Here is a 17,638-nt window from a genome sequence, read left to right as displayed (position 1 = left end):
TTATCATGTTGACTGTCTGGTGGATGGCTTGTGACATCACCCTTTATCATGTTGACTGTCTGGTGGATGGCTTGTGACATCACCCTTTATCATGTTGGGGGTCTGGTGGATGGCTTGTGACATCACCCTTTATCATGTTGGGTGTCTGGTGGATGGCTTGTGACATCACCCTTTATCATGTTGGCTGTCTGGTGGATGGCTTGTGACATCACCCTTTATCATGTTGACTGTATGGTGGATGGCTTGTGACATCACCCTTTATCATGTTGGGTGTCTGGTGGATGGCTTGTGACATCACCCTTTATCATGTTGGCTGTCTGTTGGATGGCTTGTGACATCACCCTTTATCATGTTGACTGTCTGGTGGATGGCTTGTGACATCACCCTTTATCATGTTGACTGTCTGGTGGATGGCTTGTGACATCACCCTTTATCATGTTGGGTGTCTGGTGGATGGCTTGTGACATCACCCTTTATCATGTTGGGTGTCTGGTGGATGGCTTGTGACATCACCCTTTATCATGTTGGCTGTCTGGTGGATGGCTTGTGATATCACCCTTTATCATGTTGACTGTCTGGTGGATGGCTTGTGATATCACCCTTTATCATGTTGACTGTCTGGTGGATGGCTTGTGACATCACCCTTTATCATGTTGACTGTCTGGTGGATGGCTTGTGACATCACCCTTTATCATGTTGACTGTCTGGTGGATGGCTTGTGACATCACCCTTTATCATGTTGACTGTCTGGTGGATGGCTTGTGACATCACCCTTTATCATGTTGACTGTCTGGTGGATGGCTTGTGACATCACCCTTTATCATGTTGACTGACTGGTGGATGGCTTGTGACATCACCCTTTATCATGTTGGCTGTCTTGTGGATGGCTTGTGATATCACCCTTTATCATGTTGGCTGTCTGGTGGATGGCTTGTGATATCACCCTTTATCATGTTGGGTGTCTGGTGGATGGCTTGTGATATCACCCTTTATCATGTTGGCTGTCTGGTGGATGGCTTGTGACATCACCCTTTATCATGTTGGGTGTCTGGTGGATGGGTTGTGATATCACCCTTTATAATGTTGGGTGTCTGGTGGATGGCTTGTGACATCACCCTTTATCATGTTGACTGTCTGGTGGATGGCTTGTGACATCACCCTTTATCATGTTGGGTGTCTGGTGGATGGCTTGTGATATCACCCTTTATCATGTTGGCTGTCTGGTGGATGGCTTGTGATATCACCCTTTATCATGTTGGGTGTCTGGTGGATGGCTTGTGATATCACCCTTTATCATGTTGGCTGTCTGGTGGATGGCTTGTGATATCACCCTTTATCATGTTGGCTGTATGGTGGATGGCTTGTGACATCACCCTTTATCATGTTGGCTGTCTGGTGGATGGCTTGTGACATCACCCTTTATCATGTTGGGTGTCTGGTGGATGGCTTGTGACATCACCCTTTATCATGTTGGCTGTCTGGTGGATGGCTTGTGATATCACCCTTTATCATGTTGGCTGTCTGGTGGATGGCTTGTGATATCACCCTTTATCATGTTGGGTGTCTGGTGGATGGCTTGTGTCATGACGTGGCCCTCTTTGGATATAGCAAGCACCAACTATCTCTCTCTCACCACCTCTCTCTTCCTCCTATACCAAGGCTCTGTTATCTCAGGTCGTAAATTCATGAAGGAGACTCTCTCCCTCATGCAGTATAGAAAGAGAAAGGTTCACAGTAGAACAAAGGAACTTATTCTACCTCACAGAACTTGAGAACTGAACAATATCCATGTTTTGGAGAATGTATAACCAGTCGGTGGAGAATCCAGCTACGACCGGTCCGTTTTGTTTAATGTTTGTGACCTCATTGAGAGACAATACAGCCACATTACCATGACTCTGTTTATACAAGAGTCTCCGTTATGAGATGTGCATCTAATTATTGTATAAAATGAATGAGTAAAGATGAAACTATTTGTGAATGTATGTAATGTGATTTTAAACTGCTAATGAAAGAGAAGTCATTGGCACGCCCCCATGAGCACAGACATCGATCTGGCATCATGGGTCAGCCTTTTTACTGTGCCGAATAAAATCCACACCTGGAGAAGCCCACTTCAGACCATGTGTACCTTAAGCATCGAGGGGGCTAAGGTTTGAGTAGAGACCACAAAAACCACAGGACAAGCTAAGGTTGTAATGGTTGCTGAATTCTTAACCATGTGGTTAAACTCTGAGACTATCGATTCGACAGAATAAGAGCAACTCTTCGATACTAATTACTAGTCTGCAGCTAGAAGTTATGTCGACCTGAAATGCGAAGGCCGACAACCGCCGACACATCTATTCTGTAAGAACATTTCTGAATGTTACTCTGAATTATCCATTCTAACCAAAGTCCCAGGGATGCAGAGAGAATCTCAGATTAACTTTCCAACAGAAAAAGGACAATTCCAACAGAGATGACAACGACACACTGTATATATATATTGATTGCAGTTATCCCGAATGAGTGAGCATTCATGTGCATTTCTGTGATTATTTAGTTAGTTAATAAATAAATTATTAAGATAATTGATGTATGGATGATTCATAGTGAAGGCTGGGTTCATGCAGATAAACAACAATTTACGACGTTTGGAATGAGACTAACGTGAGGTAAAGAATAATTCATTAATTAGAAGATTTATTGATCAGATATTAAAATATCTGAAGTTATATTAGGACAATTATAACTTTTCCTTGGTGCCCCAACTTCCTAGGTAATTACATTTACATGATTTGTTTAATCAAGTAATAATAATTACAGAGAATTGATTTGATAAAATAAGTATTCACTTTAATGATGCCAAAGACAGAACACTTGTGACATCATCCTTTATCATGTTGGATGTCTGGTGGATGGCTTGTGTTATGGTGTTGGGGGACCAGGCCTGTCTGGTAGATAGCTTTGTTGTGGTGTTGGGGGACCAGGCCCTGTCTGCTGGATGGCTTGTGTTATGGTGTTGGGGGACCAGGCCCTGTCTGGTAGATAGCTTTGTTGTGGTGTTGAGGGATCAGGCCCTGTCTGGTAGATTGCTTTGTTGTGGTGTTGAGGGATCAGGCCCTGTCTGGTGGATAAATTTGTTGCAGTGTTGGGGGACCAGGCCCTGTCTGGTAGATAGCTTTGTTGTGGTGTTGGGGGATCAGGCCCTGTCTGGTAGATTGCTTTGTTGTGGTGTTGGGGGACCAGGCCCTGTCTGGTAGATAGCTTTGTTGTGGTGTTGAGGGATCAGGCCCTGTCTGGTGGATAGCTTTGTTGTGGTGTTGAAGGATCAGATCCTGTCTGGTGGATAGCTTGCATTTTGGTGTTCTGGGATCAGGCCCTGTCTGGTAGATAGCTTGTGTTGTGGTGTTCTGGGATCAGGCCCTGTCTGGTGGATAGCTTGTGTTGTGGTGTTGAGGGATCAGGCCCTGTCTGGTAGATCGCTTTGTTGTGGTGTTGGGGGACCTGGCCCTGTCTGGTGGATAGCTTTGTTGCGGTGTTGGGGGACCAGGCCCTGTCTGGTGGATAGCTTTGTGGCGGTGTTGGGGGACCAGGCCCTGTCTGGTAGATAGCTTTGTTGTGGTGTTGGGGGATCAGGTCATGTCTGGTGGATAAATTTGTTGTGGTGTTGGGGGACCAGGCCCTGTCTGGTGGATAGCTTTGTTGTGGTGTTGGGGGACCAGGCACTGTCTGGTAGATAGCTTTGTTGTGGTGTTGGGGGACCAGGCAATGTCTGCTGGATAGCTTTGTTGTGGTGTTGGGGGATCAGGCCCTGTCTGGTGGATAGCTTGTGTTGTGGTGTTGGGGGACCAGGCCCTGTCTGCTGGATAGCTTTGTTGTGGTGTTGGGGGATCAGGCCCTATCTGGTGGATAGCTTGTGTTGTGGTGTTGAGGGATCAGGACCTGTCTGGTGGATAGCTTGTGTTGTGGTGTTGAGGGATCAGGCCCTGTCTGGTAGATAGCTTCTGTTGTGGTGTTGAGGGATCAGGCCATGTCTGGAGGATAGCTTGTGTTGTGGTGTTGGGGGATCAGGCACTGTCTGGTAGATAGCTTTGTTGTGGTGTTGGGGGACCAGGCCCTGTCTGGTGCATAGCTATGTTGTGGTGTTGGGGGACCAGGCCCTGTCTGGTAGATAGCTTTGTTGTGGTGTTGGGGGACAAGGCCCTGTGTGGTAGATAGCTTTGTTGTGGTGTTGGGGGACCAGGCCCTGTCTGGTAGATAGCTTTGTTGTGGTGTTGGGGGACCAGGCCCTGTCTGGTAGGTGGCTTTGTTGTGGTGTTGGGGGTTCAGGCCTTGTCTGCTGGATAGCGTTGTTGTGGTGTTGAGGGATCAGGCCCTGTTTGGTAGATAGCTTTGTTGTGGTGTTGGAGGACCAGTCCCTGTCTGGTGGATAGCTTTGTTGTGGTGTTGGGGGACCAGGCCCTGTCTGGTAGATAGCTTTGTTGTGGTGTTGGGGGACCAGGCCCTGTCTGGTAGATAGCTTTGTTGTGGTGTTGGAAGACCAGGCCCTGTCTGGTGGATAGCTTTGTTGTGGAGTTGGGGGATCAGGCCCTGTCTGCTGGATGGCTTTGTTGTGGTGTTGGGGGTTCAGGCCCTGTCTGTTGGATAGCTTTGTTGTGGTGTTGAGGGATCAGGCCCTGTCTGGTAGATAGCTTTGTTGTGGTGTTGGGGGACCAGGCCCTGTCTGGTGGATAGCTTTGTTGTGGTGTTGGGGGACCAGGCCCTGTCTGGTGGATAGCTTTGTTTTGGTGTTGGGGGATCAGGCCCTGTCTGGTGGATAGCTTGTGTTGTGGTGTTGAGGGATCAGGCCCTGTCTGGTAGATAGCTTTGTTGTGGTGTTGGGGGCCCAGGTCCTGTCTGGTGGATAGCTTTGTTGTGGTGTTGGGGGACCAGGCCCTGTCTGGTGGATAGCTTTGTTTTGGTGTTGGGGGATCAGGCCCTGTCTGGTGGATAGCTTGTGTTGTGGTGTTGAGGGATCAGGCCCTGTCTGGTGGATAGCTTGTGTTGTGGTGTTGAGGGATCAGGCCCTGTCTGGTAGATAGCTTTGTTGTGGTGTTGGGGGATCAGGCCCTGTCTGGTACATAGCTTTGTTTTGGTGTTGGGGGACCAGGCCCTGTCTGGTAGATAGCTTTGTTCTGGTGTTGGGGGACCAGGCCCTGTCTGGTAGATAGCTTTGTTGTGGTGTTGGGGGACCAGGCCCTGTCTGTTGGATAGCTTTGTTGTGGTGTTGGGGGACCAGGCCCTGTCTGGTAGATAGCTTTGTTGTGGTGTTGGGGGATCAGGCCCTGTCTGGTGGATAGCTTGTGTTGTGGTGTTGGGGGATCAGGCCCTGTCTGCTGGATGGCTTTGTTGTGGTGTTGGGGGTTCAGGCCCTGTCTGGTAAATAGCTTTGTTGTGGTGTTGGGGGACCAGGCCCTGTCTGGTGGATAGCTTTGTTGCGGTGTTGGGGGACCAGGCCATGTCTGGTAGATAGCTTTGTTGTGGTGTTGGGGGACCAGGCCCTGTCTGGTGGATAGCTTTGTCGTGGTGGGTGATCAGGCCCTGTCTGGTAGATAGCTTTGTTGTGGTGTTGGGGGACCAGGCCCTGTCTGGTAGATAGCTTTGTTGTGGTGTTGGGGGTTCAGGCCCTGTCTGCTGGATAGCTTTGTTGTGGTGTTGAGGGATCAGGCCCTGTCTGGTAGATAGCTTTGTTGTGGTGTTGGGGGATCAGGCCCTGTCTGGTGGATAGCTTGTGTTGTGGTGTTGAGGGAACAGGCCCTGTCTGGTAGATAGCTTGTGTTGTGGTGTTGGGGGATCAGGCCCTGTCTGGTAGATAGCTTTGTTGTGGTGTTGGGGCATCAGGCCTTGTCTGGTGGATATCTTGTGTTTTGGTGTTGTGAGATTGGGCCGTGCTCTGGAATGAAGCTAATGCTGTCACCACGGTGATGGATGAAGATGCATCGAGTCCAGGCCCTTCTCTGGTAGACGTTAGTCAGCCAATGGGCTCTGACCACCAAGATTTGAAAGGATGCAACGTGTCTAGAAAAACAGAGAGAGATGAACACGGTCCCTCTGCTGCTTCTCTAAATTGGCATCAAGATAACAGCTGTCTATCTGTCGGTCTCCAGCCCTGAAAACAATGTTTGACGTTGATGTGACATTAAGCAGGTATCTTAAAAATGAAACAGACAGAATAACCTTCAGATAATTATGGTTTTAAGTAAAAACTCAGCTGCGTGTGTGTGGGTGTGTGTGTGTGTGTGTGTGTGTGTGTGTGTGTGTGTGTGTGTGTGTGTGTGTGTGTGTGTCTGTGTCTGTGTCTGTGTGTCCTACCTCTCTTTGTGAGCTGGATGTTGGCCTGCCGTCTGCCGTTGCCATTCTCCACGAAGCAAGAGTAGTTCCCCAGATCAGCCTCTTCCACCGAGTCAATGGTCAGGGTGATCGACACCTCCTGCTCTCCCAGGTGCTCCCGGATAAGCCTGCAGAGAAGACAATAGAAGAGGAGAAGAGAATAGGAGAGGAGAGAAGCAGAGAGGAGAGGAGAACGTAGAGAAAAGGAGAGAGAAAATGAGAGAAGAGGAGAGGAGAAGAGAGAAGAGAGAACAGAGAAGAGAAAGTCTCTGTGAGGATTCTGTCTGTGATTGATTGACAATTACCAAGCATTATCCCCCTCACTGTGACTTGATTACCCAGGAGGGCTGGCTTGGGGGGCAGATTAGCGAGGATGCTAATTACACTGGAGACGTGACTTGACATGAATTGGCCTTGATACAGATTGTGGACAGAATAGCAGTAAAAGCATCACCACAAGTGATGGTACACTTTACAAACCATGGATGACCGTAATACCACAAAGACAGCATACATTAAAAACTTGAAGTGGTCAGTCATAATTATTACAGACTTTACAGTCATTTCATTGAAAGTCAACAGCATTGTTTCAGCTCGCACAGTGTTGTAAGATAACTAGATAAATAATGAGGTTGAAAAAGTATCCTCTTATAGCGGCATGCTGCTATGGAAACGGAGGAACGGCAGAGGAAAAACAATATGAGTTCAAAAGTAAAGGAATCTCTCCTGCTAGGCACACACAGAGCAGGCGGAACAAATGGAAAAATAATGATCTCTATTCTTTAGTGTTTACAGATATCGGCCTCCATTCTGTCTCTTTTATGACACTGAGCCTAATGACGTGGAGACGCTCAACAGACTATATAGTAGACTAGATACAGAGACTGACGTGGAGACGCTCAACAGACTATATAGTAGACTAGATACAGAGACTGACGTGGAGACGCTCAACAGACTATATAGTAGACTAGATACAGAGACTGACGTGGAGACGTTCAACAGACTATATAGTAGACTAGATACAGAGACTGACGTGGAGACGCTCAACAGACTATATAGTAGACTAGATACAGAGACTGACGTGGAGACGTTCAACAGACTATATAGTAGACTAGATACAGAGACTGACGTGGAGACGTTCAACAGACTATATAGTAGACTAGATACAGAGACTGACGTGGAGACGTTCAACAGACTATATAGTAGACTAGATACAGAGACTGATGTGGAGACGCTCAACAGACTATATAGTAGACTAGATACAGAGACTGACGTGGAGACGTTCAACAGACTATATAGTAGACTAGATACAGAGACTGACGTGGAGACGTTCAACAGACTATATAGTAGACTAGATACAGAGACTGACGTGGAGACGTTCAACAGACTATATAGTAGACTAGATACAGAGACTGATGTGGAGACGCTCAACAGACGATATAGTAGACTAGATACAGAGACTGACGTGGAGACGTTCAACAGACTATATAGTAGACTAGATACAGAGACTGACGTGGAGACGTTCAACAGACTATATAGTAGACTAGATACAGAGACTGACGTGGAGACGTTCAACAGACTATATAGTAGACTAGATACAGAGACTGATGTGGAGACGCTCAACAGACTATATAGTAGACTAGATACATAGACTGATGTGGAGACGCTCAACAGACTATATAGTAGACTAGATACAGAGACTGACGTGGAGACGTTCAACAGACTATATAGTAGACTAGATACAGAGACTGATGTGGAGACGCTCAACAGACTATATAGTAGACTAGATACAGAGACTGACGTGGAGACGTTCAACAGACTATATAGTAGACTAGATACAGAGACTGACGTGGAGACGTTCAACAGACTATATAGTAGACTAGATACAGAGACTGACGTGGAGACGTTCAACAGACTATATAGTAGACTAGATACAGAGACTGACGTGGAGATGTCACCCGTTTCAGCCCATCATATAACCCAGAGGTGTTATGTGTGAGAGGTAATACAGAGCAGTCCTTCTGGTATACCTTTAGATGAGAGGATAAAATGACATACATCATGGTCTGGTCTCCAATTGATATGTGGTACAGAGACGGTGATATATCTTATAACGCACTCCTCCATCCCTACTGTGCTAATGATCTCGTTCCTCTTCAGACTGGATATTAAGACACAAGTCTATACAGCCTAGAGGTTAAATGACTTCAGTCCTCTCTTGAGAGAGTTGAAGCATCTGTAATCATTTGCTTCTCATGACCATCTTGTCTTCCCCGTCTGTAATGTGGGATCACTGTACAGTAGTTCACAAACAAGAGAACAGAATCATTTGATGATGGGGAGTTACCGGGGTGATAGACTACTAAATCCCTCTCCATGATGAAGGAAGTTTCTGATGAACTTCCCCAACGGCATGGAGCCCAGACCAGGCTTTGTGGAATCTAGCTCCGACTACATTGATTCTCCCAAGATCAACACTTAAAAACATTTTAATTATTAAACGGCCACCTTGTACCTATGTTTGTCCTCTGTAGTTGCATTCCTTTCTGTTTGCTGGAATCCATACTATTTCAATAAACGTTAATAAAATATAACCACAGACTGTTTGCTCATTGCTATTGTTCTAAGATGGCAATTCAGCACAAATGCACATGTGCCAATTGAATCTCAACAAGTAAACAGTTGTTGGTGGTATTTGATTCATGTTTATTGAAAAGGTATGGATTTCAGCAAACAAAGAAAGGAACGCAACTACAGACGACATCATCCTCCTCCATCCCTCTCCAGCCCTCTTATCCTCCTCCATCCCTCTCCAGCACTCTTATCCTCCTCCATCCCTCTCCATCCTCCTCCTCCATCCCTCTCCAGCCCTCTTATCCTCCTCCATCCCTCTCCAGCCCTCTTATCCTCCTCCATCCCTCTCCAGCCCTCTTATCCTCCTCCATCCCTCTCCATCCTCCTCCTCCATCCCTCTCCATCCCTCTCTATCCTTCTCCATCCACCCCATCCCTCTCCATCCCTCTCCATCCTCCTCCTCCATCCCTCTCCATCCCTCTCTATCCTTCTCCATCCTCCTCCATCCCTCTCCAGCCCTCTTATCCTCCTCCATCCCTCTCCAGCCCTCTTATCCTCCTCCATCCCTCTCCATCCTCCTCCTCCATCCCTCTCCAGCCCTCTTATCCTCCTCCATCCCTCTCCATCCTCCTCCTCCATCCCTCTCCAGCCCTCTTATCCTCCTCCATCCCTCTCCATCCTCCTCCTCCATCCCTCTCCAGCCCTCTTATCCTCCTCCATCCCTCTCCAGCCCTCTTATCCTCCTCCATCCCTCTCCATCCTCCTCCTCCATCCCTCTCCAGCCCTCTTATCCTCCTCCATCCCTCTCCAGCCCTCTTATCCTCCTCTATCCCTCTCCAGCCCTCTTATCCTCCTCCATCCCTCGCCAGCCCTCGTATCCTCCTCCATCCCTTTCATCCTCCTCCATCCCTCTCCAGCCCTCTTATCCTCCTCCATCCCTCTCCAGGACTCTTATCCTCCTCCATCCCTCTCCAACCCTCTTATCCTCCTCTATCCCTCTCCAGCCCTCTTATCCTCCTCTATCCCTCTCCAGCCCAATTATCCTCCTCTATCCCTCTCCAACCCTCTTATCCTCCTCCATCCCTCTCCAACCCTCTTATCCTCCTCCATCCCTCTCCAGCCCTTTATCATCCTCCATCCCTCTCTAGCCCTCTTATCATCCTCCATCCCTCTCCAGCCCTCTTATCTTCCTCCATCCCTCTCCAACCCTCTTATCCTCCTCCATCCCTCTCCAGCCCTCTTATCCTCCTCTATCCCTCTCCAGCCCAAGTATCCTCCTCTATCCCTCTCCATCCTCCTCCATCCCTCTCCATCATCCTCCATCCCTCTACATCCTCCTCCATCCCTCTATACCCTATTCCATTCCTCTCCATCCACCTCCATCCCTCTATATCCCCCTCTATCCCTCTCCATCCTCATCCATCCCTCTCCAACCCCCTTCATCCCTCTACATCCCTCTATATCCCTCTCTATCCATCTCCATCAACCTCCATCCCTCTCTATCCCTCTCCATCCTCCTCCATCCCTCTCCATCCCTCTCCACCCTCATGCATCCCTCTATATCCTCCTCCATTCCTCTCCATCCACCTCCATCCCTCTATATCCCGCTCTATCCCTCTCTATCCCTCTCCATCCTCCTCCATCTCTCTCCATCCCCCTCCATCCCTCTATATCCCCTATATCCCTATCTATCCCTCTCCATCCTCCTCCATCCCTCTATATCCCCCTATATCCCTATCTATCCCTCTCCATCCACCTCCATCCCTCTATATCCCTCTCCATCCACCTCCATCCCTCTAAATCCCCCTCTTCCCTCTCCATCCCCATCTATCCCTCTATTTCCCTCTCCATCCACCTCCATCCCTCTCTATCCCTCTCCATCCTCCTCCATCTCCCTCCATCCACCTCTATCCATCTCCATTCACCTCCATCCCTCTATATCCCTCTATCCCTCTCCATCTACCTTCATCCCTCTCCATCCCTCTATATCCCTCTCCATCCACCTCCATCCCTCTATATCCCTCTCTATCCCTATCCATCCTCCTTCATTCCTCTCTATCCCTCTCTATCCCTCTCCATCCACCTCCATCCCTCTCTATCCCTCTCCATCCTCCTCCATCCCTCTATATCCCCCTATATCCCTATCTATCCCTCTCCATCCCCCTATATCCCTATCTATCCCTCTCCATCCCCCTATATCCCTATCTATCCCTCTCCATCCACCTCCATCCCTCTATATCCCTCTCCATCCACCTCCATCCCTCTAAATCCCCCTCTATCCCTCTCCATCCCCCTCTATCCCTCTCCATCCTCCTCCATCTCCCTCCAACCACCTCTATCCCTCTCCATTCACCTCCATCCCTCTATATCCCTCTATCCCTCTCCACCCACCTCCATCCCTCTATATCCCTCTCCATCCCTCTATATCCCTCTCTATCACTCTCTATCCCTCTCTATCCCTCTCCATCCACCTCCATCCCTCTATATCCCTCTCCATCCCTATCCATCCTCCTTCATTCCTCTCTATCCCTCTCCATCCACCTCCATCCCTCTATATCCCTCTATCACTCTCTATCCCTCTCTATCCCTCTCCATCCCCCTCCATCCCTCTCCATCCCTCTCCATCCCCCTCCATCCCTCTCTAACCCTCTCTATCCTCCTCCATCCCTCTCTATCCCTCTCCATCATCATCCATCCCTCTCCATCCCCCTCCATCCCTCTCTATCCCTCTCTATCCTGCTCCATCCCTCTCTATCCCTCTCCATCATCATCCATCCCTCTCCATCCACCTCCATCCCTCTCTATCCCTCTCCATCCACCTCCATCCCTCTCTATCCCTCTCCATCCCTCTATATCCCTCGCCATCCTCCTCTATCCCTCGCTATCCCTCTCCATCCACCTCCATCCCTCTCTATCCCTCTCCATCCCTCTCCTTCCCTCTCTATCCCTCTCCATCCACCTCCATCCCTCTCCATCCACCTCCAATCCTCCATCCCTCTCCATCCACCTATATCCCTCTCTATCCCTCTATCCCTCTCCATCCACCTCCACCCCTCTCTATCCTCCTCCATCCCTCTCCATCCACCTCCATCTTCCTCCATCCCTCTCCATCCACCTCCATCCTCCTCCATGCCTCTCCATCCCTCTCCATCCCTCTCTATCCCTCTCCATCCACCTCCATCCTCCTCCATCCCTCTATATCCCTCTCCATCCACCTCCATCCCTCTCCACCCCTCTCCATAGTTTGGTCAGCCAGGCAGCGACAGGGGACCGTGAGGCTGAAGGATGGATCTCCACTGATTGCTTTTTAAAGAGGCCTGCATGGCCATGTGTGTCGCTACATGGATTTAATGGCTGGAGAAAAGCATTGGGAATCATCATGGGTCAGATCTGTCTCTGTAGAAAACCATTGGGAATCATCATGGGTCAGATCTGTCTGCGTTAGCTTTAAATGTCTTCCTGCACTATTAGAGATGACTATTCTGGGTGATATCTGTCAAGGCTCGGTCGTGTGTGTGTGTGTGTGTGTGTGTGTGTGTGTGTGAAGCTGAAGCTGAAGCTGAAGCAGGGAGGCTAGATGAAAGGGTGTGGGGGTCCTTGATGTTCTCTGCAGTGAGAAGCCAGTGTGATCACACAACACCAGAGAGGAGAGCGGAAACATTGTAGGCCCCCAACACACACACACTAGATGTTTGATGAGGCTGAGAAGGTCTGACAAATCCCCCACTGATGTGCCAGTATACAGTGCCTTGCGAAAGTATTCGGCCCCCTTGAACCCCACATTTCAGGCTTCAAACATAAAGATATAAAACTGTATTTTTTTGTGAAGAATCAACAACAAGTGGGACACAATCATGAAGTGGAGCGACATTTATTGGATATTTCAAACTTTTTTAACAAATCAAAAACTGAAAAATTGGGCGTGCAAAATTATTCAGCCCCCTTAAATTAATACTTTGTAGCGCCACCTTTTGCTGCGATTACAGCTGTAAGTCGCTTGGGGTATGTCTCTATCAGTTTTGCACATCGAGAGACTGAAATTTTTTCCCATTCCTCCTTGCAAAACAGCTCGAGCTCAGTGAGGTTGGATGGAAAGCATTTGTGAACAGCAGTTTTCAGTTCTTTCCACAGATTCTCGATTGGATTCAGGTCTGGACTTTGACTTGGCCATTCTAACACCTGGATATGTTTATTTTTGAACCATTCCATTGTAGATTTTGCTTTATGTTTTGGATCATTGTCTTGTTGGAAGACAAATCTCCGTCCCAGTCTCAGGTCTTTTGCAGACTCCATCAGGTTTTCTTCCAGAATGGTCCTGTATTTGGCTCCATCCATCTTCCCATCAATTTTAACCATCTTCCCTGTCTCTGCTGAAGAAAAGCAGGCCCAAACCATGATGCTGCCACCACCATGTTTGACAGTGGGGATGGTGTGTTCAGCTGTGTTGCTTTTACGCCAAACATAACGTTTTTCATTGTTGCCAAAAAGTTCCATTTTGGTTTCATCTGACCAGAGCACCTTCTTCCACATGTTTGGTGTGTCTCCCAGGTGGCTTGTGGCAAACTTTAAACAACACTTTTTATGGATATCTTTAAGAAATGGCTTTCTTCTTGCCACTCTTCCATAAAGGCCAGATTTGTGCAATATACGACTGATTGTTGTCCTATGGACAGAGTCTCCCACCTCAGCTGTAGATCTCTGCAGTTCATCCAGAGTGATCATGGGCCTCTTGGCTGCATCTCTGATCAGTCTTCTCCTTGTATGAGCTGAAAGTTTAGAGGGACGGCCAGGTCTTGGTAGATTTGCAGTGGTCTGATACTCCTTCCATTTCAATATTATCGCTTGCACAGTGCTCCTTGGGATGTTTAAAGCTTGGGAAATCTTTTTGTATCCAAATCCGGCTTTAAACTTCTTCACAACAGTATCTCGGACCTGCCTTGTGTGTTCCTTGTTCTTCATGATGCTCTCTGCGCTTTTAACGGACCTCTGAGACTATCACAGTGCAGGTGCATTTATACAGAGACTTGATTACACACAGGTGGATTGTATTTATCATCATTAGTCATTTAGGTCAACATTGGATCATTCAGAGATCCTCACTGAACTTCTGGAGAGAGTTTGCTGCACTGAAAGTAAAGGGGCTGAATAATTTTGCACGCCCAATTTTTCAGTTTTTGATGTGTTAAAAAAGTTTGAAATATCCAATAAATGTCGTTCCACTTCATGATTGTGTCCCACTTGTTGTTGATTCTTCACAAAAAAATACAGTTTTATATCTTTATGTTTGAAGCCTGAAATGTGGCAAAAGGTCGCAAAGTTCAAGGGGGCCGAATACTTTCGCAAGGCACTGTATATACATCAAGCCTTAATGAGAGGCATAATTGGGAGAGAGGAGAGGAGAGGGAGAGAAGAGAGAGAAGAGAGGAGAGGAGAGGAGAGGAGAGGAGAGGAGAGGAGAGGGAGAGAGAGGGAGAGAGAGAGAGAGAGAGAGGGGGAGAGGAGAGAGAGGAGAGGAGAGGAGAGAGGCAGCAGCATGTGAGTGGAGGAGGAGGAGGGTTGGTTGGATCAACCGTGAGAGCTCTCCAATCCCTGTGATTGACAGGTCCCTAGGGACAGCCTCTCCTCATTTAATGCTCCTTCACATGTCAGCGTAGTATAGAGACGATTACGCTAGAGAGCCATCTCAGTGTGTGTGTGCGCGTGCGCGCGCGTGTGTGTGTGTGTGTGTGTGTGTGTGTGTGTGTGTGTGTGTTTGACAAGAATCCTCTGAATTCCTCCTGAGACTCTGATACAATACTGTATTAAAGTTTGAAGGTGAGAGAGAGGTTATGACAATGTCATCCAAGATTAGGGGAGTTACATCACTTGGTTGCTTTCCCACAGGGTCTCCTTCCATGTGTTGCAAGGGCTCTTCAGACTCACTGTAGATGGAGACCACATCTCTTGAAGCCTAGGAAGCAGTCTTAAATTATATTTGATGTAATGTGTATGTAAAATATCTTTGTCGTGAAACATTGTGCCAAATGCCCCATCTCTCGTATTACCGGATTCTCTACAGAGAACACTCTTATAGATTGATTTCCATTTCAAAGCCAATAGCGGATGAAATTGTGGATTTCCAGTGGGATAATGAATATGGAGACAACATATAGTACACATACCCACATCATAACCCTAACCCACATCATAACCCTAACCCACATGATAACTCAAACCAGCATCATAACCCTAACCAGCACCATAACCCTAACCCGCATCATAACCTTAAACCCGCACCATAACCCTAACCAGCACCATAACCCTAACCCGCATCATAACCTTAAACCCGCACCATAACCCTAACCAGCACCATAACCCTAACCCGCATCATAACCTTAAACCCGCACCATAACCCTAACCAGCACCATAACCCTAACCCGCATCATAACCTTAAACCCGCACCACAACCCTAACCCGCACCATAACCCTAACCTGCACCATAACCCGTATCATAACCCTAACCCGTATCATAACCCTAACCTGTATCATAACCCTAACCCGCACCATAACCCTAACCCGCACCATAACCCTAACCCGTATCATAACCCTAACCCGTATCATAACCCTAAACCGTATCATAACCCTAACCCGCACCATAACCCTAACCCACACCATAACCCTAACCTGTATCATAACCCTAACCCGCACCATAACCCTAACCCGTATCATAACCCTAACCCGCACCATAACCCTAACCCGAATCATAACCCTAACCCACACCATAACCCCAACCCGCACCATAACCCTAACCCGTATCATAACCCTAACCCGCACCATAACCCTAACCCGTATCATAACCCTAACCCGCACCATAACCCTAACCCGAATCATAACCCTAACCCACACCATAACCCCAACCCGCACCATAACCCTAACCTGTATCATAACCCTAACCCGCACCATAACCCTAACCCGTATCATAACCCTAACCCACACCATAACCCCAACCCGCACCATAACCCTAACCCGTATCATAACCCTAACCGTGGTCAAAAACCTAGCACTCTGGCAGAGCTCCAGTAAAGGACTAATGTATTTATAATGCGAGATACCTATATTTTGAACTGTTCTAAACATCAAATTGCGAAGTGTTTAAGGTTACGTTTAGGCATGAACTCTGAATGGTTAAGGTTAGGGTTAAGGTTGGGGAATTATGTTATTAGATTAATTCATATACCAGTATAGGATATTAGCCCACACAGCCTACAAGATGTCCATTTCTTATTTTGTTTTGTTTCAGTAAAATGCTAGGCTGCTGTTCAATAGGCGCAAGCCTTTCTAAATGCTCACGAGAAGCGTAATTGCTCAATACATTTTCAAGAGAAAAAAGACAACTGTACAGTGCATTTTAGATATTTGCGGGTTAGAGTTGGGTGTGGGCCTCAGATGTTCACTTTATTTAAAATAGTCAGGTGGTTGCGGATGGGTTATCATCAATTGCAGGTGGGTGGGGGCGAACAAACAGCTGACCTGCACATCACTAGCTTACGGCCATCTGCATCACTAGCTTACGGCCATCCGCATCACTAGTTTACGGCCATCCGCATCACTAGCTTACGGCCATCCGCATCACTAGTTTACGGCCATCCGCATCACTAGTTTACGGCCATCCGCATCACTAGCTTACGGCCATCCGCATCACTAGCTTACGGCCATCCGCATCACCAGCTTACGGCCATCCGCATCACCAGCTTACGGCCATCCGCATCACTAGTTTACGGCCATCCGCATCACCAGCTTACGGCCATCCGCATCACTAGCTTACGGCCATCCGCATCACTAGCTTACGGCCATCCGCATCACTAGCTTACGGCCATCCGCATCACTAGCTTACGGCCATCCGCATCACCAGTTTACGGCCATCCGCATCACTAGCTTACGGCCATCCGCATCACTAGCTTTTGGCCATCCGCATCACTAGCTTACGGCCATCCGCATCACTAGCTTACGGCAATCCGCATCACTAGCTTACGGCCATCCGCATCAGTAGCTTACGGCCATCCGCATCACTAGCTTACGGCCATCCGCATCACTAGCTTACGGCCATCCGCATCACTAGCTTACGGCCATCCGCATCACTAGCTTATGGTGCACCGGTGCTTCCCACTCCTCTTTCTATTCTGGTTATAGCAAGTTTGCTTTTCTGTCAAGGGAGTTGTTCACAGCGTTGTACGTGATCTTCAGTTTCTTGGCAATTTCTCGCATGGAATAACCTTCATTTCTCAGAACAAGACTAGACTGACGAGTTTCAGAAGAAAGGACTTTGTTTCTGGCCATTTTGAGCCTGTAATCAAACCCACAAATACTGATGCTCCAGATACACAACTAGTCTAAACAAGGCCAGTTTTACTGCTTCTTTAATCAGAACAACAGTTTTAGCTGTGCTAACATAATTGCAAAAGGGTTTTCTAAGGATCAATTAGCCTTTTAAAATGATAAACTTGGATTAGCTAACACAACGTGCCACTGGAACACAGGAGTGATGGTTACTGATACCGGGCCTCTGTACGTCTATGTAGATTTTCCATAAAAAATCTGCTGTTTCCAGCTACAATAGTCATTTACAACATTAACAATGTCTACATTGTATTCCTGTGCCACGTTCATTAAAAGGATTGGACCAAGGCACAGTGTGGTATGCGTACATTCTTATTTATTTAAAGAATGAACA

The 17,638-nt window shown here is 47.7% G+C and overlaps 1 protein-coding gene across 2 annotated transcripts in view; it reads right to left on the bottom strand.

Annotated features, from left to right (window-relative positions):
* The window catches only part of LOC110495483 (interleukin-1 receptor accessory protein-like 1), a 385,189-nt gene that overhangs the window by 38,742 nt on the left and 328,809 nt on the right, over positions 1-17,638 (bottom strand). For both annotated transcript variants that reach the window (XM_036951893.2, XM_036951894.2), the window contains exon 8: positions 6,337-6,482. In XM_036951893.2, the coding sequence (XP_036807788.1) occupies positions 6,337-6,482 (146 nt within the window). The remainder of the gene's footprint in view (positions 1-6,336; positions 6,483-17,638) is intronic.

This window comes from Oncorhynchus mykiss, chromosome 18 (genome assembly GCF_057628025.1).
Source record: "Oncorhynchus mykiss isolate SJ-2025 chromosome 18, ASM5762802v1, whole genome shotgun sequence".
Taxonomy (NCBI): Eukaryota; Metazoa; Chordata; class Actinopteri; order Salmoniformes; family Salmonidae; genus Oncorhynchus; species Oncorhynchus mykiss.
The sequence above is the reverse complement of the archived record's forward strand: the minus strand, read 5'-3'. Positions and strand labels throughout refer to the sequence as shown.